The sequence below is a fragment of the Pararge aegeria genome, chromosome 24 (assembly GCF_905163445.1).
Source record: "Pararge aegeria chromosome 24, ilParAegt1.1, whole genome shotgun sequence".
In the NCBI taxonomy this organism is placed as follows: Eukaryota; Metazoa; Arthropoda; class Insecta; order Lepidoptera; family Nymphalidae; genus Pararge; species Pararge aegeria.
The window spans coordinates 12,583,785-12,611,773 of NC_053203.1; the positions used below are offsets into that span (position 1 = coordinate 12,583,785).

The window sequence follows — 27,989 nt, forward strand, 5'->3', positions numbered from 1 at the left end:
TACTGAAGTGGTGTTCCGCATTTATTATTTTTACTGTCAGTTTAGTTCAGTTTCATGTTTTATATACAAGATAATCAGCACATTCGTGTACAAGAAGCTTCACAACAAAATAAAGCAGTTATTTAGTATATTATTTCATTTAGGAGTGTCTAAAAACTAGGAAATGATTCTACCGCCGGTTTTCCCTCCCGTGCCTGTTAAAAACATTGCAATCAATGTAACAGACAAAACGCTATAATTAAACAATTTATGATAATTAAAAAAAACACATACACCTACAATCTAAATTAGTGGCATATTATAACATTACTTTATCTCCCGAATTAATTATTATGTTTATTTTACAGATCTACCGCCGGGGACGCCTCCGTATTGATAAAAATTTAGATTCCGCACAAAACCGAACCTTTTCACTCCCCGTTCCATTGGTTCCCCGGTAGACATTAGTTGAAACTTAACAGACAAAAATGAAATATATATATATATATGACTTATACCGAAGTTGCTTCAGCCGCTAAATTTTACATGTACAAAGACGGCTAACGCCTCCAAGAGATCGGATGCGTACGAACAATTGTTACTGCGACTCTACCGACAGCTTACAAATATTGGTGAGGCGACATTTGACCTTGAAGGAAAATTGTTTCCTTAAAACCAGACATATTTAACTTTAGTCATGATGCCGTAGTGATATATTATTAAGTTAAAACCGTATCGGACTTTGGGAACCATACTTTCTCTAGTTCACATGAAATATTGCTAATTCAATGAAAATCTTGTGTTACTTTTCAAGGGCATTAATTAAAACCAATAATTGAATTGAGAAAACGGTGTTGCGTTCATCTGTTGAATTTACATCGAGTTGTCCTGTCACGATGTGTCAATATAAATGGACAGATTAACGCTGACGCCGTATTTAAGTTTGTTTCGAAACATTGAACTTTTCCCACGTGCGCGGTTTCCGTGTACACGGCAGGAGACATTTGACGCAGCATTTATCGGTGCGTTCAGCTGAGATGTCAATGTATTCACGAACGTGCCGTGTCTGTGTGTAAGAGTTCGTACTGCGTCATCACGTTTACGGCACGATCGCGGTACGATATGAAGGTTCCGTTTACACGGAAACCATACGGATTTTTAGTCCGATACGATTGCAAATGAACCGCAAGCTAACAATTTTTGACATTAGTACCCTTTGTCCGAGACTAGTATGTTAGCAATCGTAAAGTCGTTTTCAAGAATCGAAACGCTCGAATCTCAAAGTAAAATAGTACTTATCTTAAATTGATTAAAGTTCAAATTTGTTTACAATTCTACAGTAAGTTCTCTTAGAACCTTTGTAATTGTATAACAACATTTGTAATTTAATTTAAAATGACATTATTACCTATTTCTGACTATTGTATTTTTTTTTAATTGTAATGTAATTTTTATTTTATTTCTTATTTTTAAAACATTAAAATAATATGAGTAGCACCGAATTTGCGGCTCTAAGACGAGTGATTTTAGGTATTTTTTGCTACGGCGTTATTGTTCGATACGCGGAAGCGACTCAAAGATGCAAATCTTATAGAAGGGACAAGGGTACAGTATTTTCCTCACGAATTCGAAATGAATTCAGTATGAAAACACTAGCTTTTCACGTCTATTTTCCGATACGATTGCAATTCATCGCTTAAGAATATATTTAAAAATGTTATGGCAAGAGTGGTCTGTGGAGTCTTCGACCTCATGTCTGATGTCGTAGCGTCGTCAAGTCCGAGTCGCGAGTAACAGGATTGGAACGCATCCGCTCCGCGCGACACCGACAGCGCCGCGGAGTCGCCGCAGCGCATATCCGCACGTCCAGCGGCCGCCGGAGCGAGGCGCGGCGCCGGCGTGCGGCGCCGGCGCGCAGTGCGGCGCGCAGTGCGGCGCGGGCGCGCAGTGCGGCGCGGGCGCGCAGTGCGGCGCGGGCGCGCAGTGCGGCGCGGGCGCGCAGTGCGGCGCGGGCGCGCAGTGCGGCGCGGGCGCGCAGTGCGGCGCGGGCGCGCAGTGCGGCGCGGGCGCTCAGTGCGGCACGCTGTCGCATCAAATCCGCGAGCCCGACGCGAAGGGTTCCTGCGAATGGCGCCGACTACACTACCCGAGCATTTGCCCCGGGCGGCAGGAAGATGGTTTAAAATCCACCTGCCATGCACCAGGGTCGATAATTTTTAAAACCAAAAAAAATAGTAGTAGGATTAAACCCATTAGAAAAGGAGGGGAATATTATAAAAATAAAAGGAAAAATTATTTACGGGCCATCTAAGGTCCGGAAGGGGATGGGGTGAGTTTTTAAGGGTAAAAAACGGTTTTTCTCGATTTCCGGCAAAACTAAAAGTCCTATCGAAAAAAGTCAAATGGCAAAGTTGTAGGTTATAAAAAGATCGTTCGTTCGTATCGTATTTACACCCTTTAAAATTTAAACCCTGGTCTATGCGGGCCATGAAGATCTAGAATTACCAACATGTCTGCACCAGTTGCAATGCTTGGAAATGGCGCATATAATATATGTATATACGGCATCGGTCCATCGGTATCCCCATTGCGAGCAGGCGATCTCGAAAAATAGTTTTATCGAGTGGTACTTCTATCGGTTGATATGTTGATGATGGTAACGGTTTGAGCAGTCTATTTCTGTCTGTAACACCCACTCAATCGTCCCGAAACTCTAGATCTTTTGATAGCAGGGTAGTAACAAAAGAGTCCAAAGTTTCTCCCGAGACCGGATCAAAGAAAATTCCGAATTCACAAATTGTCAAATTGCACGCGCCGGATCGCCCCCCCTTTGGGAACAGCGCTCCCCCACGAGCCAGGGAGGTCGCTAAAATGACGGTCCTTGTCCTCTACTGTGTCACTGTCTCTGTGTGCTTGTCCCGGGCTACTCACGGCGTCTCTCGCGGGTTGCGCGCTGCCCGCCCGCGGGCCCGCCGCGCCGCCCGCCGCCCCCGCGCCGCCCGCGCCGCTGCCGCCCTGCTAACAAAGGGTTTTCTTATTTACACACCAACGCGGACTCACACTTGGTTGTAGCTGATGGTGCGGCCTGCGATAGACGGCACTTGCCTAAAGGGAGGTGGACACTGAAAACTCAAATCATTGGAAATAGATACATTTAGTATTAAAACGGCTAACAGTTTAACCAATTTAAAAACGGATTGTTTTTTTTTAACAATAATGCGATAGTAGCAACCGTTGCCAAAAACTTCGTCGGCTAGCAACGTATGCCAAGTAAATTTTTGAAATACAAACCTTCATCCGCTTCTCTTCACATACCCCGACGAGTTGCGATGCCCACCACCGATTTTACAATTTTTCTCAAGAATGGAGCCAATCCACATAATTATTAGCCCGGTCAAAAAAAAAATATATATAAGAAAGATAAATGTCAATATTTCAATTCCTATTTTATAAAAATCAACTTTATCTGTTTTTGGAGGCTCTACCAGCGACAAAAATACTGAGAGGTTATTTTTGTCCGAAACCATTGTTGTCGATGGGGCGGCGGCTAGGCCTCACCTGGTGGTGGTCCGCGGAGTCGGAGTGCGCGCGGTTCATCTTGTCGCAGTAGTCGGCGAGGATGTCGCGGAAGCGCGTCCAGCACTTCTCGGGCACCGTGATGGCCGTGCGGAAGTTGCTCTTCACCTGCGGACACGCGCGCGTGGAGGACCCGTCAAAAGCCCGTGCCGCCCCTCCCAGCGGAGGGGACGGTAAGGGGCTTATTTATTTTTTTGGCAAGGTGTTTTTACAAATCCCTTGGAAACTTTTTGATTTCCTGGGATAAAGAGTACCGTCCTTTCAACTTGCACTATGCCAATTTAAGTCGCTTTGTTAGGGACTGTAAGGAGGACAAACGAACAAACAAACACACATTCCATTTATAATAAGAATTTAAAGTAAGAAAAGACTAGACGCCTAACGTCGTTAGACAACACATTAGAGTTCGTGAAACCTTTTTTTTTTTTTTAAATAGGAATTCCCAAAATCACTAGGTATCCGATTAAGACGATTCCTAGCTTTAGTGAAAACGGGCATCGGGCATAACGATTTAGGCGATGTCTATCGAAAAAAACATTTCACCAACTCTTAGGTGACTATTGGTGAACGGTTGATGGATGCCTAGGTATCTCCTTCGATTAGGCGTAACTCATTCAGGCATTGCTTTGTAGATCATAAGTGAAAACGGGCATTAGAGTCGCAAATACTGTAATTATAATACTTGATTCTGTCAACAAAAGCCCGAGCTAAATAATTTTAGGCAAATGTGAACTTTAATACAAAGCCAATGAAAATCCACTTTACTCCGATATTCAAGTATTTACGTACTAGAAAACGACTACTCGATTGCGAGAGTACAATCGAGGTGTCGATCGTCATCGTTGTAAGATAGGACGTGCTTGCCAAGAAGATTGGTATGTTTTAAAGACACCCAGGTTATAAGAATTAGGAAACACTGAACAAGAACTCGGAAGGACGTTCCAAACCCCAGCCAGGCGTATAACAAAAAAATGAACTCTTATATACTTATAACAAAAAGTAAAAGTTTGTGATACATGCTTAATGAGAATTCACTTGAAACATTCATGATGGATATATAACACGTAAAATCTGCTGAGTGGATTGTGTGTGGATTCCTGTTAAATGAAGCACTCGGAAAGACATTGTCCATGATTAACCGGGAACTGGTGTAGGTACCGCTGAAACGTTCTTGAAGAAATTTGGCACATAGACTTGCATGGTGAAGTTTTGGCGGAATCTTAAAAGTTACTTATGCGCTATAAAACTAAAAGAACAAAAAAAGCTTCATTAAAACTTTTTGCCGTTTCTCTCCTTACAGACGTTTTGTGTTTTAGCAGTCTATAATTCCATGTCTGTATGTTTAACGAATCTCTGTAAAATCCCAAATTTGTGGAATTGACTATATGGATGGACGGATCCAAAAGTACGTAATAAAAGTAAGTAAGTCGACTTTACTGTGTTCTTACGTCACTCACTATTGTTAAATAGATATAAACCGTGCAGACATTTTGTCATTTTGGTTGAACGTTTTGGCTTTCAAAATCGTTCTTATCCAAAAGAAAATATAAGTAAATGAAACTTCATTATTGAACTTAATAACATAAATAAAGCATGCGGGTAGTAACGGAAACAATCGTAAACGAAAAAGTGCACTACGGGTCACGACAGTTGAAACTCGATATGTTGACCGTGGTTGTAGAGACAGATATATTTACAGGTACTGTCTAGCGATCCGCGACCAGTCTACACTTCGAACGTTAAAAATTGTTTTAATTTTATCAATTCAACTCAATGAACGTTTAATTTTAGATTTTCCATTGGGATCGTGTACTACAAGCGTACCCTCAGCCCCCGAGAGGATCGCTGCGGGAACGGAACGTTTCAAGGTCAGCGGTTCAAGTGTCGCGACCCGGCGCGGGCTCGGGGCGTAAGGAGGCATGCATTAGTAGTGGCGCGGCTTCACAATTACTTGCAACGAAGGTACCACCTCGCTGACTTTCATGTAGATGCCGCGGTTGTTCTGGCCGATGTCGAAGTAGAAGTTCTTGTTGTCCACGCGCAGGTGGCGGCCCTCGGGCAGCTCGCCCTTGAACCTGCGCACAACGACTCGGTACAAACACAGCGGCGCGACCGGCACCCGCTACGTCTGCTACTTATTTTGCAGCAAAACTTCATACACATATATATATATAAATGGAGCTAAAGAAGTTTTGCTTCAGTCGTGTGGTCAGTGACGTTGTTATAATTGACGGTCAAACAGATGGCCCACTATATGGTAAGTGGACAATACTCTCCTAAAGGGCAACAATAAGCAGGGCATGCAACGAACACATCCTGCAACGTGCCGCCCTCTGTTTATCGGAAAGAATTTACCACTTAAATTGAATTCGAATTTTTGGAAATGGAATGCAGTAGCAAATTAATCAGTGTTGAAGAAATCATGAATACTATGTTATACTAAGTTTTTTCTTCCAATCTAAATTATTGTAATCGATTGTCTCAGGGATACTGGAGCATTTAACCTGCAAGGAAGAATAGTAAGCAGTAAGCTTTAAAATAAATTTCCAATGGAAACTATGAGCGGGTGGAGAAGTCACAGCATGGAGCAGAACACAGGAATAAGGAACCAAGGGAAATCTGGAGTCTGGAAGCGAAACAAGATAATTTGGAGAAAGTAGGAACTAGGATTTTTTTGAGGAATTAATTAACAAGTAGAACAATTAAGAACCTAGTAAGAAGAACATTTAAAGGCAGTAAGAAAAGTAAGCAACTGTTAAGGGATTCTGAAAGCTGGAAGTGAGGAACCGTTACGGTTAAGGGTATGCACTGAGCAGGATGACGTGAAATGGGGGAAAGCCCTACGGCACGCACCCGCCGTCGTCGGTGCCGAAGTCGTCCAGCAGGTCGGTGAGCGCGTCGCGGAACTCGATCATGCCCTGCGCCGGCAGCGCCACCTGCGAGCGCGGGCCGCCGCGCGTGATGGTCTGCGACACGCGCAGGAAGCGCCCGCGAGAGTTCTCCTTCAGGTCCAGGTAGTAGCGCCGGTTGTCCTGCAACGCGCCGCGCACGTGTCAATCGAGCCGAAGTAGTACTTCGCGGGCGTCGCGGGGACATATGTACTGTCCCTGGGAAACCGACACCTAATAGCTTTTGACTAAACCACTGCTATAGTTTTTACTGAAGGAAATCATGTGACTCCTGACACTTTACTATGCGCGTTTCGCTATTTTATCTTCAATAGGGTTGTCACAAGTAAACACTTAGATTGTTTTGAATTCGTTTGTATGGTAAAATAAATATAGTTCTTTTAATATATTTTTACGGGGTAATTCCTTATAAAATATACTTATGCATCCTTCAACATTATTACACGTTGGATAATGTGAATCTCGGAAATTGCGACAACCATTTCCATGAAATTTGGTATCCAGGAGGTTTCGAGTCCATACGTCGATCTACTAGGTTCCATTTTTAGGAGCACGATGCATTACCTTGAGCATCATCTCTGATTTGAGCTTGCCGTCGTCTGGCACGTTGTCTGGATTGGGGGGGCCGAGCGAGGAGTAGAAGTCGCTAAACGCGGACAAGTGGTCCCGGAACTCCGCCGCTGTGGACATCGCCAGAAATATTTGGCTGCGGCGCCCGTCCGCGCCGATCTGAAACGAAACGAGGCCCTTGAAATTAAATCGCGGTTAACTTCTGATGTCCTGTTTTTTTGTAACTTAGGAAAAATTTTAACACTTTAAAATCAATGACTATTATTCTTCTTTCCTCGTAATAATAGCAATAAGACCGACGCTGAACCATTAATGTTACATCATTCGAATAGTACCGTGAAGACAACTCGGAGTCACGAGCGTCCAGAACAGTGGTTCTCACACTACGAGAAGAAGGTAAGCTTGCGATGTGCAACTAAAAAGTATGTGCCAAATCTTATGAGAAGACTTCGATGATCGAGATCCTCATAACCAACTGTGTTGTATGCGTGCCCCAAAAGCAAATAACTTTGTTCCACGAAAAAATAAATTGTTCGTCCCTTCTTGCAGAACTGCTGCCCGAAGCATCCCGCATTCACAGTAGTCATTCAATGCGCTTTTAGACAGCAATGTTTGATGGTATTGATTCTATGACGGGTGGACGGCATTGTTCCATGAGTTGTTGAGGTACTCTGTGAATATTGAATGACCTTTATTTGAATATTCGCCGAGTACCACTACAGTACGCTATATTAATATAATGTCTTTTATGTTTAATGTCATCTTTCATTCATTTGTGTTATAGTAATCTATAAATAATGTAGTTTGGTCTAGTTAGTGTAAGTGTCCTCGCCGTACTAAACAGATGAATAAAAAAATTACATAACTTTGTCTGATATTTATATAAAACTCATTAATTTAATCCTTTCGCGGTAGGTCTTTTGTAGGGTGGTAACAAGGCACGGCCGAAGCCACAAACCAGACCAGAGAAATTCAATTTCTCCTATTGGCCCTACAAAGGCGCAGTGACCTTCCAACGACAACTATGAAGAGCCTCCTAATAGTTGCTTATGACGACCATCCAATATTTTCCTCAGTAAGGCTCTTGAGAAAACTTTAGAGATTATTTAGTAACAAAATAAATGTTAGGACAATAGTCAAGACTTGAGATTGAATTTTAACCTATGACTCCTAGAATTTAATTCGGCCTCTTAAAACTGTTGAGCTATTGCGATTATTGCGTTTGTAGTCGTGTCGATGCTCCGCGGTACACGGTATCCGATCTTAGTTTCCTCACACCTGTTACAATTCACTATAATTACATCTCAGTGATTGGTTCGTAAGAACTAAATTACAATACAATTAGTTATTATACATTACTACGGTTGAATTACAAGCAGCACCAACTGCGGCCGATAACGCTAATAGGCTAAGAGCTCACTGCAAAAAATAACAATACAACTACATGAATAAGAATAAACTTCATAGAACCCAGAGCCAGAAATTCAATTATAACTATATACTTTTATGCACAAGTGCCTAAAATTGAGTTTTGGACCGCCTAAACAAAACCTAAAGTAAAATGTTAAGAGCATGAGAAGTTAAAAATCAATTTTTTACCGCCAGCTGAGCCATGAAGATTTAATTTTAAACTTTATGCGTAATGTCATACTGAGCATTCTGAAAAATAAGGTGTTTTCTGTTTCTATGCAAGTTCAGTTATTTTTCACGAAGAAACGTAGTTTTTCAATTAATGACGTGCCCAATACAACAACTCGCGTGCCGTCTTTGGCACGCATGCCAATGGGTCATTCCTCCTGTAAAATAATAATGTCAGTTGGATATGCACGTGGTCATAAGCTGTGTGGTCATACGTCTTAAAAGATTAAGCTAGACATAGCTTTTTTTTTTGTTCACTAGGATATTTTTAACTTTATTCGTTTATTTTATATTTCCCGATTACGGAGGGAGGATAATGCTTTTAATAAATAAAACTTTACGAAGATGTGCGAATGAATCCCAATCCGCTTTGACGCACTGATGTGGTACTTGGTAGAATTAAAAGAAATGATTCTGTCTAAAAAGGCTGTATTGCCCGCCGTATACAAACCAACAAAAAATGTGGGTATTAGATGGTTTATATTATGATGTCGACTGAAGTCTGTTATTCAACGAGCTAGTCTGTATTTGTGCCGTTGGACTCTCGGCCTACAGTATCCAAACTCGCAACAATCGATTAAGATACAAGTACTCGGCTTATCTTCATATCTGTTACATCAGCACCTCCTATCAGCCGTTACATAAGGTGGTGGATAACAGCCGGCGAATGAAAATTGTTTAATGGAAACTAAGTGCCGTGTGGTGACGGCAGATCAGAATAGTTCAGATCAGAATAGTAACAGATCAGTTTTCAACACTCCTCTTCTTCCCACGGGTCTCGTACGAGGCGACTAAGGGAATACAAAGGAGAACGGGCTCCAGCGTCCTCTGTGTTACCAGTACCATCTATTGCGATCACCAACCCTTCTACCCAGCTTGGTAATTATGGGTAAACCTTATGGTAGTTTAGTCCAGCGGTGGACTGTTAAAGGCTATTGATGAATGGACCATACATAGAACTACCTACCTATTACGTCACGCTGCTAGGCAAGGACCCATCACGCTGCTCCAATGCGATGCCGCGGGCTTAGATGATTATTGTCCTTAAACGTGACAAGACACTGCTGGAACGAATTCTTTTTTTGACCGAGAAAGCCTGATACAAAGTTGAATATCTTAAACACTAAATATAACAAATCCAAAATCAATTGTTTTAGTATTGTATTGTGTGTATTGTCATCAATTTCCTTGCCAGCTATTCGTTGCCAATAAAAAGACACTGTAGGAGAGACCCGTTGCTTTGTAGTTCTGTTGCGAACGGAAATTGGAAAACATCGATTGCTTTCATCCTGACAGCAGATGAAAAGTTCCACCGGTGAAAGCTGACGGAATTTACGTTATGCGACAAATACATTACGATCTTCAGATTTTCATTTTCGTTATCATAATATTACTTATTAGTCCTTAGTCTATGTCAAAGTCAGTCCGCGAAACCATGAGCGGTTGTCTTGATCCAGCTGTTTCAAATTAATTTTGCAAAGTTGCAGCCTATTTAAGTGCTGAACACCGGTCTCGCCTCTCATAGAAGGGACGGTTTTACAGCATTAACCCACCTCACTGCTCCAATACTAGCGTGTGGACTTCAACCAACCTATAAATAGTTATCAACATTTCAGCTTGTGGACGACTACTGCCGGCCTGTCCCGGCGTTTCCACAATATTCAAGCATCAATGGGAAATCTTAGGAATTACGCGAGCGAAGTTCTATGTGCACCGAGAAAGCGATTTCTGTCACGCGCCACGCTGAAGCCTAGCTAGCTAGCCTAGTGGGTAACAATCCAGACATATGTTGCACATGTTACCTCTGCAACTTTGATGAACCGCCCCCTCCTGTTCTGCTTCACGTCGAGGTAGAACCTCTTTGACTGTATCTGTAGCATCTTTGTCGCCAACTCCTGCTCCTGTGGCTGTTGACCTGCAACCATGCAAATATGTGGTGAGAGACATTCCGACGAATATATAGTACCGAGATCTCTCAGTACGCAAGTGGATTTATTATACAGCGCATATTTTGAACTAATTGCCCGTGACTATATCTGCATTTTGCTGGTTTATTGTTTTTCTGGGATAAAAGGTAGCAAATGGATTGATGCAAAATAAAAAAGTTAAGTGAAATTTTGTGATTTTTTGATAATTTCAGTAGTAGAAATATCATGTTCTACACTGTTTCTTTTTTTTTATAGAGCAAAATTAATGGGAAAGCCATTCACCATTAAATTTGTTAATATTAGAGAAATCGGCTAAAGATAATGGTTGCAAATTAAAATTAACATTATTCTGGCATTATCGACTATAGATTAAAATTATATAAATTAACAAAAATCTTAGTTTCCAAATTGAAAATGGGATGTCAAATTAATGTATTATCATTGGTCCTTGATATTTCTACAAAGTTTGAACGCAATCAGACTTTTGTAGAGGGTCAAAATCCATTCCAAAGGAGTAGATTACAAACATACAAACAAACATACAGGTGTAGGTAACTTCTTATGAAATGTTCATACATTCACCCGAACACACCAATACACAGGTAACCAACAAAGAAACAAAAGCACAGACGCGGGTATCAATATATTAATATGGATTTACATTAAACATTCAAATTAATCCATACTCACTACTATTCAAATTCGAAATCAACAATTTATTTTAACCTTTCCACGCAAAAACTGATCCGATTTCAATATTAGGCAAGATACTTGCACCGACCAACATGTTGCGTGTAGTTTATATATTTTCAATGTTTTATAATGATCACCCAACAGGTCCTCCAAAATATCCTCTCCGACACTGATGCAAACGATGACAAAGAAGAATTCCGAAGATTATGCTCAAGAGTTATTCAACCTACTGACCCCCTCACTTTTGCACCTACAATTGAACCACGAATAAGTCTGCATTGTTACGTAGTTCGTATTCCACGGATACGAACAAAGCGTTACGCTACCCCGATTCTAATTAACCTGGAATGCCGAGATTGCCCTTTCGGTGTCTGTCCGTACAGAACCACTTATTATGGACATTATCTAAATATAACCTAATCACAACATTTTTGTTGAATCAAAATAACTTGGAAAGTGCAGTCAGTCAACTAACTAATTAATAAAATTGAATTTAAGTTCTCTGATGCTTCCCAATCTGCAAAAAAGATCGCTTCCAATAAATTAATCCAGATTCTCCTGCTTTTCGCGGAGTATGTGGAAAATTTAGCTTAATTTTAATACCAAATTAATCGTTTTTTTTAACCGTTTATTGTACAACCAGAAAATAAATGATTTGCAAAAGGCGGACTTCATTTATTGATAGGTAATTTCGTCTTAACGAATGTGTTTTAACACTAAGTTTAGACTTATAATAAAATATAAGCGGGCCTACACCCTCAGCACGGCTAGCGTGGGCAGGAGACAATTAACTCCGCGGGGAAAGGATAAAAATTATATATACTCGTATGTAATAATAAACAGGCTTAAACTTCTACTATTCCCTGTTGCCGTGCTTTAGCAGGTGGTCACGTTAATTATATCCCGTGTCAGGAGATATCCGGGGAGTATAAATTTGTCTCCTGCCTCTGCTAGCCCTGCGGCACAGTTAGTATAGACATGAGACTAAAATGATAAAATTAACGTGTTTTTATTATATTTTATTACTTGTCCCTCTTTCAAGATATATCTATTATTACCACCAGTGTGCTCGGAGAGTTGATAAAGCTGTATGAGAAGATAACATTTTGTCCTATCCCCGGGGAGAATATCTAAAGTCCATGCTAGCCGTAAAGGGGCATGTTACAAAAGCTAATCACCCTAGAAATTCTTTTCAATGGTAAAAATAATGTGGTTACGTTTCTGTTCATAATCATCCTCATTAACCAATCCAATACCAACCATCTATAGGGCACTAGTCTCCAGGAAGAATGGGATGGCTTTACGCCGTAGTACACCACTGGCCAAATGCAGATTGGTAGACTTTACACGCCAATGAAAGCATTACGACGAACTCTCAGGCATGCAAGGTTTGCTCACGATTTTTTAAGCAAGTGTCATTTTAATTGTTTAAATAAAAATCACGTAACTAATATCAGCTGGCCGATTCTGTACCTCAGTTCACACCAAATTTAGCTAGCCAGGGTGGAAAATTTGTCACCAAATAAGGTGTTATATCCGTATTTCAACTGTGTTCATTTCATTTCGGTTGACATACAGAATAAAGTGGCAAGTGATATACAAAATAGCCTTACAGTTGGAGGTGCGTGCCGGGCTCAACCTAATCCCCGCGAAGGCCCTCCCCCTGGTCCTGTTCTGTTAGATATAAAACATAACAGAATTACGAAATACTGTTGAAGGGTAAGTATATTTCATAAGGAATCAATCCGTAAAATTATTAAATCAAAAGGAGCATATTTATTTTTCCTTACAAGCTAATTTAAAACATTTTAAGTGTTTGCTTTTGACAACCCTATAGAAGACAAAAGAAAGACACGTGCATAGTACGTTACGAAACGCTTATTTAATAAAGTGACAGGAGTCACTTGATTTAAATGTTGCATGTGATGTTAGGGCTGTATCTGATTCCTTCAATAAAAACTATGGCAGTTGTTCGCTTAAAAACTACAAGTGTTCTTCTTAAAGACAGTAAATAATGTACCTCTGAAGCATGTTAAACAATATTTCGGTTTTCGTTTACACGTTGTATAAGTTAACTAACTAGTCAATTGTTATAAAAAAGAAACAAGAACCCAATAAAAGGATATCACGTGATGAATTAATAACGATATCAATTTTATGAGCGGCGACCGACCGTATCGATTAACATGCTTCTTACACCTGCCCGCGACTGCTAGTGCCCCTCCCCTCCCCGCAAACGTTAGTTCCGCTGGACGCCTTCAATTTATATTAATAGAGCTTGCACGCCATGTAAGTCTAGACTTGTAAATTTCAAGTAATATAACCATAGTAATTTTAATAAAAAGACACTAAATGCCCTATAGAAAAGCATTGTCGTCGAACGACGGTTCCTAGCGGCCACTACGAGAACGCGCACGCGCATGGAGTCATACATTTCTGTTTTTCACAACAGCGTACACTAGGTGTTTTAGAGCGTAACAAGCAATGTAGTTTAAAAGTTAAGTCACTAATGCCCGTATTCGCTAACGTCGAACAAGGCGATGCACAAATAAGTGACGTGTAATCAAAGGAAATTCCTAGGCATATATCAACCGCTCACAAATAGTTGCCACTTAGAGTTTTTTTTTCCATAGACATCGACTTAATCATCAGGCAACCGATTGAGTTGATGCCTAGGTTTAGTGGAAACGGGCCTCACTGTTACAAATGTTTAAATGCTCTTATTCTCGTTCGCGGCGACAAGATTACGCGGTCACAACATTTCTATGAATATGCTGGTGTTATATTGATACTATTTTGTACTGCAGAAGAGGGCTGTTCGAGCAATATATAAAATGGGCCCAAGAGAGTCTTTAAGAGATAAATTTAAAGCAGCTAAAATTATGACGGTGCATAATCAATACATATTAGAAAATTAAATTTATGTAGGTACATAAAATATAACAAATTTTAAAAAGAAAGTGGACTGTAACAATATTAATAGTAGTAGTATAAAATAAACTTGTAGTGCAGTTTACTAGGCTGCATAAAATTAGTAATTCATTTAAGAGTAATTGGATATCTTTTTATAACAAATTACCAGATGCAATCCTTGAGATGTCTCTCAATAAGTTCAAAGTTTATTTAAAACGTAAGCTTATTGAAAAAGCCTATTCTAATATTAAGGATTACATGTATGATAAAAAAGCTTGAGTATGAATTGCTCTTACTTCATAGCTCAACATTAACTAGACTATGAGATGGTGATAACAAAAAAAAACCTGGCTAAGTTTGTTGTGGGCTCTCCTAGACCAGGGCGCGTTTGGAACCCTCCTGTAATAAGGTCTACATGAATAAAACATTTTTGAATTTGACATTGTACGATAAAGACTATAAGCGCTGGCTGTAATCAAACCCGATGGTAACAACATGTAGCAGGACGCGCTTGGCAGCTCCTATTAGGAGCTCCTAATCATGTGAATCCATACATATACCACATAGCTCAACTAGAAAAAGGAAATTCAGATTTGATTTTGATTCGATTTGTTATCTTCCTCTTCCAGGAGAAGCGGCTTTGTAGGATTTGACCAATCTAACCAAGGACCATGTCACGTTAACTATTGCTGATCTATTACGATCGCCACTATCTAGAGCCTAAACCTAAAGGCAAATCCTCATCAGCGGACAGCGAGTCACCAGCGAGCGCAGCCAAAGCAGAACGGGCGGCGGCGCGTGACCGGCGCGCCGCGTTGTAATCGATCGCGATTTCTAATTACGGCCACTCCAGTTTCCACACCTGCTGTGGTGATGATCAACTCGCATATTGACTATTGCGCACCTATTGAGTATTGACACTCGAGACAACTTTACGAACTTTTAATTACTGCCAATTAAGTGCCATTCCTATGCATATTACGTGTCTGCCTCGATTGTCCAGTAGTTAAGTAAGTTCTATCACGAGAGGTTGGGTATTGAGATTTCCCATGACCAAGTCCTTACAAAATGGGCCAAAGAGACTAGTTTAGGATAGTGATAAGAAAAAGGCATCTTGGAAACGACGAGTGATTTAAGTATCGATGAAGCTTTTGAGCAAGCAAGGCTAGGTAAAGTGAGACATGGTGAAAGCTGGAGTAAATTCAACTCGTTCTAGCCAACATCATCACCATCATAAAAGCCTTACCCATACCCATCAAGGGCCACTACATAGCACGGGTCTCCTCTCAATATGAGAAGGCAGTACATACTATTGATAATTATACCTAGTTACTAGAACAAAGGGGGTAAGGAAGTGCACCTCCATCTTCGCACTCCACTCTTATGACAACCTCATCGCTGACTCTAATAAACAAACGACGCTCTAACTAACGGACGAATCCCAACCGATAAATGGGCGGTATATCCATTTCAAATTGGCTTGATTGGATACATTTCGCATAAACGTATAATCAATCTAGACCTGCGATGACCAGCTCACCTATACCCAACGTGGTCATTAGGGGCCAAAACTGCAACAGAAAACGGCCAATATATCGTATTATATGCCCAGCTATAACTCTATCGGCTGAAATGATGATGACGATGATAAAAGGATCAAACAGATTGAACTTACCGGAGTCAAAATTATTTCCACCCGCGTCCATGCCTTGACCATATTCTGAAAAAGAAAGAAAACCATTAATTAATTAGGGACATTGAAAGTTGTCACAAAAACAGACGAGGTTGCATAAATAAAACCACCATTTTATTATTTATTTTTAATATCGAAATATGCTTTTGTCATTCACAAAGCACAACATTTTACGAATATTCATGATTCCACTGTCATTGATGCACTACCCATTAAGTGGAGACGAGTGGAGAAGAGCCAAGAAGACATGATCAAATTATACCTACCGCTCCTTTCTACTTAGGAGACAATCAATACAGACAAATAGAGGTCACTGTCCTGTCGGTTTCATCAGTGACGATGAAAAGATTGCATACAATTTATATGAATCCGCACACACTCGGCCGCAAAGGGAATCCGCACGGAAAGTGTTTAAAGCATACTAGTGGACTGTAGCAATTCACTCTACCCGGACGAATCATATATTGTCAAATTTAGAACCAAAACTGAAGACACTCATGTGGATTTCCTCATGTATATGTTGCTGTGTATGTTTGTATATTCCAACCATCAGCATTATCCTGGACTTTCACATGCTTGCAGGATCTTAGGTCCGCCGCGCTTCTATTCATTGAGTTTTACCTATGTTCCTAAATTTCGTTTCTGTTAATTGGAATAAAAAAAATAACACTAACGGCACATCTCAGGGGTTCCATGTTTGTGTCCTCTTCACAAAAAGCCCTGACCCTGATGACTGATAAAAAGGGACCCTGAAACACTTGGCCTGAGGATATCTTATTCCGCCAAAATGTACGTTCTACCTTATTATGCTGTTGTATTTGTATCTCTGTAAATTTTCTCTGTGGTGCACAATAAAAGTGTATTCATTCATTCATCTTAACAGATTAGTTTTTTTTATTTGTTTTGAATAAAATGTTTATTCACGTTCAACTAATTAACAACCTAAGAGGTAAAATGAAATCGTGTGTTAGAGGCGATTTTTGCAACACCCCTAGCACGCAACGTATTGCAAATGTCGATACCGTGACTGACGTAAGACCTGCTCTTGTATTACAAAGCTTGACGATTGTTTCCAATATTATAGTTATTATGAAGGGGTGTCTTCAAAAGGATTTCCTTTCATTGGGCAATACTTGAGTACGGTCATTCAATCCATTACACAACGAGTTGAATAAGCCGATTTCTCGTGTGAGCGTTGACAGAGTTGACTGGCCGCTTGTGTTTGATCTCGCACATAAGAGCATACATGCGGAGCTGCGGGAGTACTTTTTTTGACATGGTTTATTGAACTAGTGTGTTAGCTAGTATACGTTACTTTTTTAAATGAATAATTATTGAACACTTATCCTTAAATTACTGAACTGAAATTTGAATCTAATATGGTGGACTTCCAATGTAGGACTAATTATTTTTATGGGAAAAGAAAGAAAATTTGGTTGAAAATAATTTGCTTTAAATAAAAAATGTTTGTCCGTCTCCAGCTACGTGAATTAACACAATTATTGGTGTCAAAATATAATAAACCTTGAATTACTTGTGAATTTTAAAATATCATCTATATTAACAAGCAACAGTAACAGAACAAAATATGCGTGTGTCAGTATGCTAGTAGATGTTTGTAGTAAAAGCTAATAGCTTTCTTTTAGAAATTAAGTGTTTTAGTTATATCTTCAGCCAAGATTCATCATCCCTAGAATTAACACTTGTTAAGAAAGGTAGACCTTGACAATACGTTGTCCTCTTACAGTTTTGATATAATTATGTATATTGTAAGATGGGCATGGGAAGGCACTTCAGAATTTGTTTTCGCCATGGGTTTTCACTTAATTGAAGTAGTTGCACGAGTATCAGCTAACAACGAGGATAGCGATTACCATCAGGCCAGCTTCAAAGGTTCGTAATAAAGGCCCTGCTCCGCACAGTTATATTATCAGCAGGCACGCGAGCGGCGCGCCAGTTAGGCTAATAAGGCCATTTGCTCGCTTCGTTACTTTCATCGAACCATGATGCCATTCAGGGGCTCTGCTCTGTAATTGAAACATAATATCAGGGTTGACGTTTCTGTGTCAACTAGCTTCAAATACATAGTTTTATTATAGAGAGCTTGAGATTATTGTCGTTATTAAAGCGATATAAAAATAAATCGTTCTCAATTCAATGCAATCCTTGATGATTTGCCAGGAAGCAATTGGCCTCTGAGACATGATACAGTAGGATTGTGGGAGTTCTCACAAGAGATAAACAGCAGTGCACGTCAAACGAAAGCAATGTAGTAGGCATATGCTATACGAAATCCGCTTTTTAAACGCGGGGGCAATTTGGAAATTTTTCTGAACTTGTTTGCTTCAGTTATGGTTAGTTACTACCCTTTAGATTTAGCATGTCGGTACGATTCCGTGCAGCATCACAAAACTATTCTTTAGTTGCAGAAGGAAGTATTGAATCCTATTTAAATTTCATTATGGGGAATGGGACTGGCGATCGTATAGCCATTATTCCGTGTCAGAACTTAATATCTACAATAGAAGTCTATGCCAATTGCTAGTATGAGAAAAGGAGTTTTGAGCTTGTGTTACACAATAACAGGCGATGCGCACTACAAATGTATAGATGTCTCTTTGACACGCAAGTCGCATTCGGAATCGGAGTAGTGTGCCTAGAGTCCAGTGGACTCGGCCGAGTGGGCCGTCTCGGGTTGCACCGGACTACTTTGTTGCTCAGGCAGTCAAACAACGGATCCGCTGCAATTTCCAAGTCAAAAGAAAGGATATATGTACGTACAATTTTTTCCATTGCAGTGACCTTATATATGTACCAAGTTAACGAATACGGTGGTGTTCGTTCGCTAAAGCTACGAGTGTTACAAGTAACGCCTGCTTGTATCGAATATATGAAAGAGTTTGGTTAAAAGAGACTAGCTAATTATAAAAACATACGGTAAAGCAGCCTGCTCATTATCAAACTGCTCACGTGCCAGTTCGCACCAGGCTCTGACCTGCCACCGGCCTCCACGCCAAGACAATCAGGTCACCCGGGGCGCCGCACAATATATTATTTACATAAGCAATCAATACTTATAACGGAGTGATAGTTGCGGAATAGCCTCCCAAGGTGCTTCCCCATTGTTAGGTGTGTGTGTTGCAATCAAGCTGAAAAGATCATCTTCACATATGATGATGACCATCATATCGTGTGGTTATGGTAAAAGCCCTAGATATCGAAACTATATTTATATGTAAACTTTAATCACACGAATCCCTCCTAGAGAAATTTAATCAAATAGGTATACTTACTGTAGCTTCACAATATATTTATAATAATATAGTATTTGTAAGTCATAATATACGCATTTTTAATATGATTACTAAGGTAATTTTGGACCAACAAAAAGAAAGAGTCAGACAGACTAGACGTTTCAAATCTGCTTATAAGGTAAGCCTACTTGAAATAAATGAATTTTGAATTTGGAACCGATCGAGTTCACCGGCATTTTTGCATCTCGTACACATCACTATTAGATATTTCGTTCGAGCTATGATCGGCGTTCATTACCACTTAGCATCCAATACAAAAGACCCTAACCTAATTACTTTCCCCGCGCGGAGTTGTGCTAAGAATGTATGCTTACATTGAATAATTTACGTATGCTAAGTTGTAAACGTAAAAAAACAGAATATAACCCAATATGGCAAAAATTGAAACGACCACCAGTTCAGAAAATCGCGTTGTCCACCTCGTATCTCTATCTATTATCAGCTTGTGATAATATATAATCGTTATAGCCCACCCGAATTGGAGCAAGGAGGATATAAGCCCTAAATCCCTCTAACCCTTGTGTCTGAGCCTTAAATTCTTCTGTCCCATAAGAGAGCAGTCCTATGCCCAAAATTTGGATATTAGTGTTTTGAGAATGATGATGACTATGACCTATTTACATATTCTACCACGACTATATCAGCATGGCAACGCTTTCGTCGCTCTGCATAAGTTTAAGATACATTTTCTCGGAGAAGGCCGAACTCTTTTGATGTGCGTCATCCGCACCGACGAGCAAATCCCAAAAAGTGACTATTAAAAGAATTAGTGTCGTCGGCCGGCGGCAGTGAAATGTTGCTATCTCTAGAGTCCGCACAGTACCGCAAAGGCGGTTACACCTTACTTGTAGTTGTAGTATACAGACCTGAGTAATAAATCCTAAATAATGAAAGTGGCAGTGTGAGACTACCTCGTTTTCAGAAAATGCACGGATCCTGTGGGATGCATCTTAAGCTCAATACTCTGTTATTACCTCATCACGCTACAATAGCCTAACTACCTCTTGTGTTACACATGATAATAATTCCATTTATATTTTTGCAATCTGGATGTGGGAACATCTCAATAGGGATCACAAAACAAATTAATAATCATGATGTGACGAAGTAATTCCGAAATGTATAACTGCTGAATATACTACCGCAGACAGCATATATGTACTATTGATCAAATACAGATTAATATTAGCGTTTATAAACATGTTCAAAGCTTAAGTATCTACCTAAATTTTTATGGTCATTTCTACTTTAATCCAAAAATGTTAACACGAAAGAAGGGTATATACCCAGACAAAGATAACTTTAAAGGTGGCCGGGACGTGGCTAGATAGGTGGACGGCAGGTGGAGATACGCAGAGCCTACGTCGAGTTGACAAGTAGTTTGTGATGGGGGAGTTCGTTTGATTATCCTTTAATACATGAACAGAACAAATTTTATTATTTCTAAATTTCCTTTGGTCTGATTCTTTGGGAGGTTCCTTGCCAACAAAGACGTGCCGCTAAGCGATTTAAGCATAGAAACAGAATGGTGGTATCGGTTCGGTTTGCACTACCCGTCCTATTAGAAAAATATTTATTGCATTAGCCAGTTTATTGAGAAAGATTATAGGCTATGTAGTAACGCGATGCGTCCCATCGTTAACTCGAGAGAGGCCGCGGGGCCGTGCTAGTGTCAAATAAAGCTAATAAGGCTATGTAGCACGGTTATGTAAGTGGTTCAAGGCGGGTCGTTGACCGAAACATAATTTAGCCACAGACAAGAGCCAGACGGACAAAAAAGTGAAACCCATAATTTTTTGTTGAGTAATCACCACAGCGGCGCGAGGGGGCCTTTTACATCGCGGTTACTAAACTTCTGACGGCGTGAACCTTTAATTACGATAACTTTATTGTTACATAAAACTTTATTAATACATTTACGACACTCTTTTGCGTAGCGTTGTCCAGCAGCCTATTTCGGTTCCTGACGCGGGTAGATTTGGGATTTTTGAAGTACATTGGCTTGCGACCGGTCTGACGGCAGCTTTCGGCTGAGATTGGTTACTTCTCTACTGACGAACCGCCTTTTTCAATAATCTATCTATTCTTCATATTTGTAACCGTACTATAAATCTATCACTTTTTAGCTAACTGTCGTCGGGAGGAAGGATAACCTGAGATAGGAACGCTTATAGAAAACGTTTTTATAGTGAACCTACCCACTAAATAGCGTGGGAAAAAAACGACTTTGTTAAACATGATGTAGAATTGGAATAGGTAATTTTTTTTTATTTATTAATATGAATTTATCATAACAGCGTTAACCTCATTCGATAAATAATGACGTAGTGATTATGGGTGTGGGTTACAGGTTAATGCGCTGGGACAGGTTACACTAATAATTGTACTAATATAATCTATACTAATGTAATAAAATGTAATAAAAACTAAATAGTTCATTAAATCAAAATAGTTTTTGAGCATCAAGCTTACTCGCGATCTAGGGATGTCTTCATGTGGAGATCAGTTTCGACATCCTTCAGAGAGACGCATTTGCTGTCTTTCGTTTTCATTGAGCATGTATGTAGGCGTCGCACTTATCCTCGCTGAACCTACCTACCAATAGGATGTTCAAGACTAAACGTTCTTTGAGTAACTGGATACTATCCAGTTACTCAAAGAACCAGTTACTCCGTTACTCCGTCCTTTCAACTAACTGTACGCCAAAAATCAAGGTGATTGGTTGCTTAGTTAAGAGCTAGGGCGTGAAGGAAGGACAAACAAACAAACAAACTTTCGCATTTATAACATTCGTATAATCAAACCGATTAAAAAAATATCGGATTTGATCTGAATCTGAAATCTGGAAAAACCAACGAAACTCCTCAAATATTATAGACACAACTATAGCTATTTTCCCATCAGGAAAAGCAATGTTTTGGTTACTGATGGTTAGAACTTAGATAATTACAAAACCACTAAAAATTGTTTTTTTAGTGGGTTTGTAATTATCTAAGTTCTGCTTGCAACGCAATGCTTTTTCTTGTTGCTTATTTTTCAAACTATTATTTCGCCCTGAAATCTAATCATTACTAAATTAAAATCTAGCTTACTACCCACTCAAAACGTAGCATTCCATAGGAAAAAGATTTCTATAATTCCCCATACCCTATTGCGTGTTTCTATTATACCTTGTCTTATTGTCCTAGTGTAAAAGATCCCTTAGAAATGGCCCAACATGCTAATGGATAGGTATATAATAACGCAAAGTAAAGTAACAAAATTCGCAGTTCGCGAGTAGTTCCGTTTCACAACACTTGGCCAACGCGCTGGCAGCAACGATGGGCCGCTGGGCAAAGTGAATCGATTAGCAGTTGTTGCGCTTCGGTGATTAATGATTGATTTATTAATCGATATTAATATTCGATATTAGTAATGCAATTATGCGTATTTCTTTGGCGTCATATTTAAAGCTAGGCTTATTACTACTAGCAGTAGTCGCCTAAATTATATACTCGCTCTAGCCAAGAATGGCAGGATGGCGAGAAGCGGGCGTTAGAGTTCAGAGAGCGCAATCTCACTTAGTCTGCGCACTCTAAACCATACATTTGTCAACTTTAAGGTAACTAAAAAAAGTATTTTTATTCATATATGGGTGATTTTTGTTAATATGTGGGTCCTAATAGGTTAAATGACAGCACAGTACTATTTGTTGGTAGCATAATGGGTATTATGCGTTACCTTTTACACTATAAACAATACCTTTAGTGGTGCAAACCGGTAGTGTTAACAAGTCCAAAATTAAACAAAGCATCCTCCTTAAACTCAGCACTGATAACTATTACAACATCCATCACATTTAAAAATCAATTGAATTAAATATTTTTATTTAAAGAGTCCTGCTTTTAATCATTTGTAAACCCTGTTTACCGAGTGAACTCTAGTAGTAGTTATACATACAAGGTGGTGGCATGCACAGTTGAACAAAAGCTTTGACAACTTTAAGTTTTAGCTTATATAGCAAAGGTTATATGCCTACTTGTGTCAAGATTTCATTCAATTACCTACCAAGGAAATACTAAAACCATAAAAATTTATTTAGCACTGCTGGGAATAAACCTCTTCTCTTATAGATGGTGGGCATCATGAGTTTTCCACTGCGCTGCATATAGATCAGAAAGCTAAATAACAAACGTGTTAGTGATAATCCAATCACCAATCAAAGGAAATCAATCACCGCTTAATATAGCAGAAAGATAAGGGTTTAAGTCATTAAACTATCCAGCTATTGACTTTGCTGCAATAGTCGTTGGTGTAACTATGAAACCAAGGGTGCCAGGGCAATAATGACATTGGGGCTCTATAGAACTATATTCTTAATACCTATAATAAAAAATCAATTGCCACATGTATTTGACAATGGTTTGATTAATGTGGATTGTTTTTTTCAGTGAGATTGATGAGATTTTATGAAAGATTATTTTTGGAAAACTCACTGGATAATATCACCTACTCAAAACTGGGATTAACTGACCATAATATTATTGAAGTGTAAGTTTGCTTGTCAAGTTAGCTTTCACATCAACTATTGTATCACTTTGGATGGAACTTCACTCTCAAATAGAAGGTGCTTATAGTAAATGCAAAAACACTTTTGGACTTAGTTCATGTTCTGGAGCTGGAGCCCCAGGATGTTAAGAAGCACTGCACCATCTAATAACTTAACAATAGAAGGATATAATTGAAACTTCTAGGGCGTATGAGGAAATCGAACTTGGTGGAATATTGCCATTCCTTGATAGAAAAGCAAAAATACCTTCAAAACAAAAAAAATATATCCCTTTTGTTTGAGACATTTTTCCTTGTTATTTTTTTAATATGAAACAATAAAAAGATACAACCTTCATAGTATTTTAAAAAGTACAATCATCCTAAATGTGTATATAAGAATAGACTAGATTAAATAATTCATCTAAAAATCACAACATAAGTAAAAATGTTGCTAACCAGCTCAGATGTTTATTTACCAAAGCTAAAAATGGGAGAATCTATAAAAATATTAAATAAATAGCACATTCATTGATGCTATGTTATATTTTTATTTTATTTTAATTTAGTTTAAAATCCTAATGTTTCACTAATGTTTGTTGTACCACCTACTAATTTCGTATAGCATTTTCTTGTATGCCTTTGGTTGCCTGGAAGAAATCGCTATTTAGCGATAAGGCCGCCAAATTGTACGTTCTAACTAATAGTGCAATAACTAATAGTGTAATAGTTTTTTCAGTGGTGTATTCATTAATTCATTCATCTTATTTAATGACACTAAAGATTTCCCATATTGTGTAAAATATAAATGTAGGGCCTGCATTATGTTAATCTGTCAAATTTGCCTGATGGACATAATATATATTATTACTTAAAGCTTTCCACTACTTCTAGTGATCTGCAACGATGCACATTATATAAGCAAACAGCATATTAAGGGTGTGATTTGTGTTATCATCAAAGCAATAATTGATAAGTTCAGTAAGATATATATTTTGTACTACTTACTGTGTTTTTTAAATTATCATTGTATATAAAAATATATTTAGGCAATCAATCTTTTACATCATGTAATATTTTGTGTGTATTCCATAATAACCCTACTTAAGATACCGCCTTGAAAAAACATTGTTAAATAAATTGTTTTGTAGGGAATCGTTGTTGCCATTGTGTTGCAACCTTTACTGACACACTGCACTGTTATTTAATATCAAAAATCTGACCTTTGCTGCTCACACCCTAATTAAAGGGCTTAATGAAATAAATAAGTGGTTGACTCAATGGTAAATTAAAGTAAATGCATCCAAATCAAACCATATAACAAAACACAGTAAGTAAAGGAGATTGTCCTCCAGAACACCTGGCAAATAAGGTCTTCCTCACTCTGACAGAGTTAAAATACTTTGAACATAAAATACAGAACCATACTTTGGCTGCTCAGACAAATCAGCAAATTGTCAACGGACAATAAATTCTTAATCTACAAAATGATTCTCAAACCAGTTTGGATGTATGGAAAACTGCCAGAAAGCTCTAGAGAAGCACTAGAATCTCAAATATTGCCATGAACAAAGATCACAGAATATCATTTTGTATACCATCTTTAATTTTCCTTGGTTTATCACAAACAATGAAATTCATGAGAACCTAAAAGAACGGTGTAGCCTTGATCCAAACATGCAAATTAGTAGATTGCAATGGTTAAGCAATGATAACTTAAGTTGGTAAATGTATGGACATTCAACCTTGGACCATAATGGGGCACCTTTTGCTATGTGCTTCTCAGAATATTTAAGCACAAGCAATCAACTAATTTGTACTGCCACAACTAGGTCACCCAACCACACTTGACAACAATGTTATACGGAATTAGGTAGGATTGTGATACACAACAAAGTGAAGCCATGGAACAACCCAGTATTTCATGTGTACATAATCTTATATCTAGCTACCAGTATAAGCACTAACAATCACTGGCTAAGGTTGCAAGTTTATGTATTTAATGCATAATCTAAAGGGCTGTACATTCATTATATTAATTTAGATCATGAGAAACCCCTTTTGTGAAAAACTTTAAGACAGGTACACAAGACGAGTTAAGAATTTATAATATAATTCAGAAGCAAATTTTGGACCTAACAATGAGTAAGTTAAACAATGTGTTACAATTCATTTGTCACATGAAGGTTCCTATCCATTTGATGAATTTTAATGACAAGGCTGCATGGGAGCCGGCTGCTTTGCTTTAATCTCACGCAAGATAGTATAAATATTGTTGGTCAATAGCCACTGCTGAGTTTATTGCCAGCTTCTTCTAAGGAAGAAACATTACACTCATTCCTTAAAAGTATGCAGGAAGGCACAGTAAAGGATAATTTCATAAGAAATTCATCATTCATTGATGGTGGAAAATTGTAATGATTTAAATGAATAATTTAGGATCCCATTATTTATTTTTCTACAATCCATTTAGGGATAGGTATTAAACTAGTGAATTATGCTTGTTTTATAGAAAAACAACAGTTCTAAACAGACATTAGCTAGCATCTGTAGACAAGAAAAACTTTGTTTATCTTGAAAGACCGAACACTTATGTAATTTAACTCTAATACACAAGAAATTGAAAGTCAAAAAACTAAGAACCAGAAAAAAGAATCAATTCGCACTGCAATCTCACATAGTAGACTTTAATAAAAACTCAACATTTAATTGAACACGGTTGCAGGTTTGTCATCATTCAACCCTTTTATAATAATGTTGTTTACTTACTACCAATACATATATTAGTTGTCAACTGGGCATGTGCCTGTAGTAACTCTAAATAAGCAGTATATAAAAAGATTATTCTTGTTTAGGGGTCTAAACAGAGCACAACAACCCAAGGTGACCAGTTTCATATGCCTTTGGATCAGTGATATAGGACTCACAGCAGAACTTCTTATATATACTTATTTAAAAATCATTAGCAAATACACTTTGGTTCCCACATTTCTTCAAGAGGTCTGCATCCTGCAGTGGGACACATATGGGATATTGATGATCACTGTTGTAAGGTTAGGATAAAAGTTCCTCAGTCCACTTTTGTTGAACAGTATTGAAAGTAGTGTTACAAGGTTGAACAGTCTTACCTTCTGTCATTATCAGCTGTTACAACTTACTACCTTCCTCAGTGGCACCTGGAGCCACTCACACACTAGCACTGTGAGATTGCACAACTATTGCTTCTGAAGACACATAATTATATTTCTTTTTCTTGTATTGCTTTGATTTTAATTTGCTTAATTAAGTATTATTTTCCTGTCTTATTCATTAACAGTTCTTATTGGAATCTTACTGGAATAGCATTCCATGTGCAATTGCAGTCTATGGTATGCCTTCACTCCCTTCATTATAAAACTCAATCAATAAGTAGTCATGTAGTTTCAATGCTGAGTATGAGATTGTATGCAACAGACATTTCCTTTGTCTTTCTTACTGATATTTGATGTTTTGATAAAAGGTGTGATTTTAACGTTCAGCTCAGCAACTCTACTCAAAAGCTAACACTTCTTGCACTGACACTAGAAAATCACCACAGCACTGATCACTAGATCACTTGGGAACAAAGGAATGCCACACTTGGGGTAAGCTTAATAAGACAGGTTGGGCTAGGAATGAGTTGATGATGCCCTGAGCCAAGTTCGAGACCCCTAGAACGACGAGGCAGGAACCCAGCACCCCTTGAGGCCTGGCGGAGGGCACTGACCTGCCATGCCTGCCATGGAGCGTCAGCTGACAAGGCGGCGGCTGGGACCCGGGGCAGTGCGAGCCCCGCCAGCTGAGCTACCCTCACCAGACATCGGCCCGCCCGCCGACGAGAGGTCGCAGACGAAAAAATCGATAGGTCGTCAACCTCCGCCGGCGCTGACGACGGGCCGGGCCAGCCGCCGCGCCGTCGCCCGCCGCCGCACCAGCAACCCACCGAGGCCTCCCGCCCCGTCGCCCGGCGGATAACAGACTCGCAGACCCTAATTCGCCATTTTGAAACGGGAACAATGAGATATTTACTTTCAAACGTTACGACCGCTAAAACACTCGACCGCGAGGTGCAACGGAAACGGCGCGAAACGAAACACCCTTCGGACTCTGCGCCACTGTAAATAAATACGTACTCTGACTAGAAACCCCTTCGTCACCGCTGCCGATATCCGACATTTCAATCCACACACCGAAATCTACAGGCAATCCACCGATCTTTTCGGACCTCTTG

At 39.2% G+C, this 27,989-nt stretch overlaps 2 protein-coding genes across 4 annotated transcripts; both read right to left on the reverse strand.

Annotated features, from left to right (window-relative positions):
- Positions 1-1,729: 1,729 nt before the first annotated feature.
- LOC120634654 lies at positions 1,730-2,071 on the reverse strand. Its single transcript, XM_039905384.1, has one exon. The coding sequence runs from the start codon at positions 2,069-2,071 to the stop codon at positions 1,730-1,732; it is 342 nt and encodes a 113-aa protein (XP_039761318.1).
- Positions 2,046-27,989, reverse strand: LOC120634493 (transcriptional activator protein Pur-beta). 3 transcript variants are annotated; one of them, XM_039905140.1, is made up of 9 exons: positions 27,892-27,989; positions 15,882-15,926; positions 10,475-10,587; positions 7,029-7,193; positions 6,409-6,587; positions 5,507-5,630; positions 3,538-3,663; positions 2,911-2,994; positions 2,046-2,100 (listed from the first exon to the last, which is right to left on the reverse strand). In XM_039905140.1, the coding sequence occupies exons 1-9, from the start codon at positions 27,932-27,934 to the stop codon at positions 2,071-2,073; spliced, it is 909 nt and encodes a 302-aa protein (XP_039761074.1). In that variant the 5' UTR covers positions 27,935-27,989; the 3' UTR covers positions 2,046-2,070. The 3 variants fall into 3 exon arrangements, with proteins under 3 accessions (XP_039761074.1, XP_039761075.1, XP_039761076.1); XM_039905141.1 differs by lacking the exon at positions 27,892-27,989 and adding an exon at positions 27,486-27,580; XM_039905142.1 differs by lacking the exon at positions 27,892-27,989 and adding an exon at positions 26,869-27,479.

Excerpts from the sequence above, each read along its gene's own strand:
- LOC120634654 (XM_039905384.1), bottom strand. The coding sequence starts at position 2,071 with ATGCGACAGCGTGCCGCACTGAGCGCCCGCGCCGCACTGCGCGCCCGC.
- LOC120634493 (XM_039905140.1), bottom strand. The coding sequence starts at position 27,934 with ATGTCGGATATCGGCAGCGGTGACGAAGGGGTTTCTAGTCAGA. Across the intron at positions 15,927-27,891 it reads CGAAGGGGTTTCTAGTCAGA|AATATGGTCAAGGCATGGAC; the intron begins GTACGTATTTAT and ends TTTCTTTTTCAG. Across the intron at positions 2,995-3,537 it reads ACTCCGCGGACCACCACCAG|GGCGGCAGCGGCGCGGGCGG; the intron begins GTGAGGCCTAGC and ends CTTTGTTAGCAG.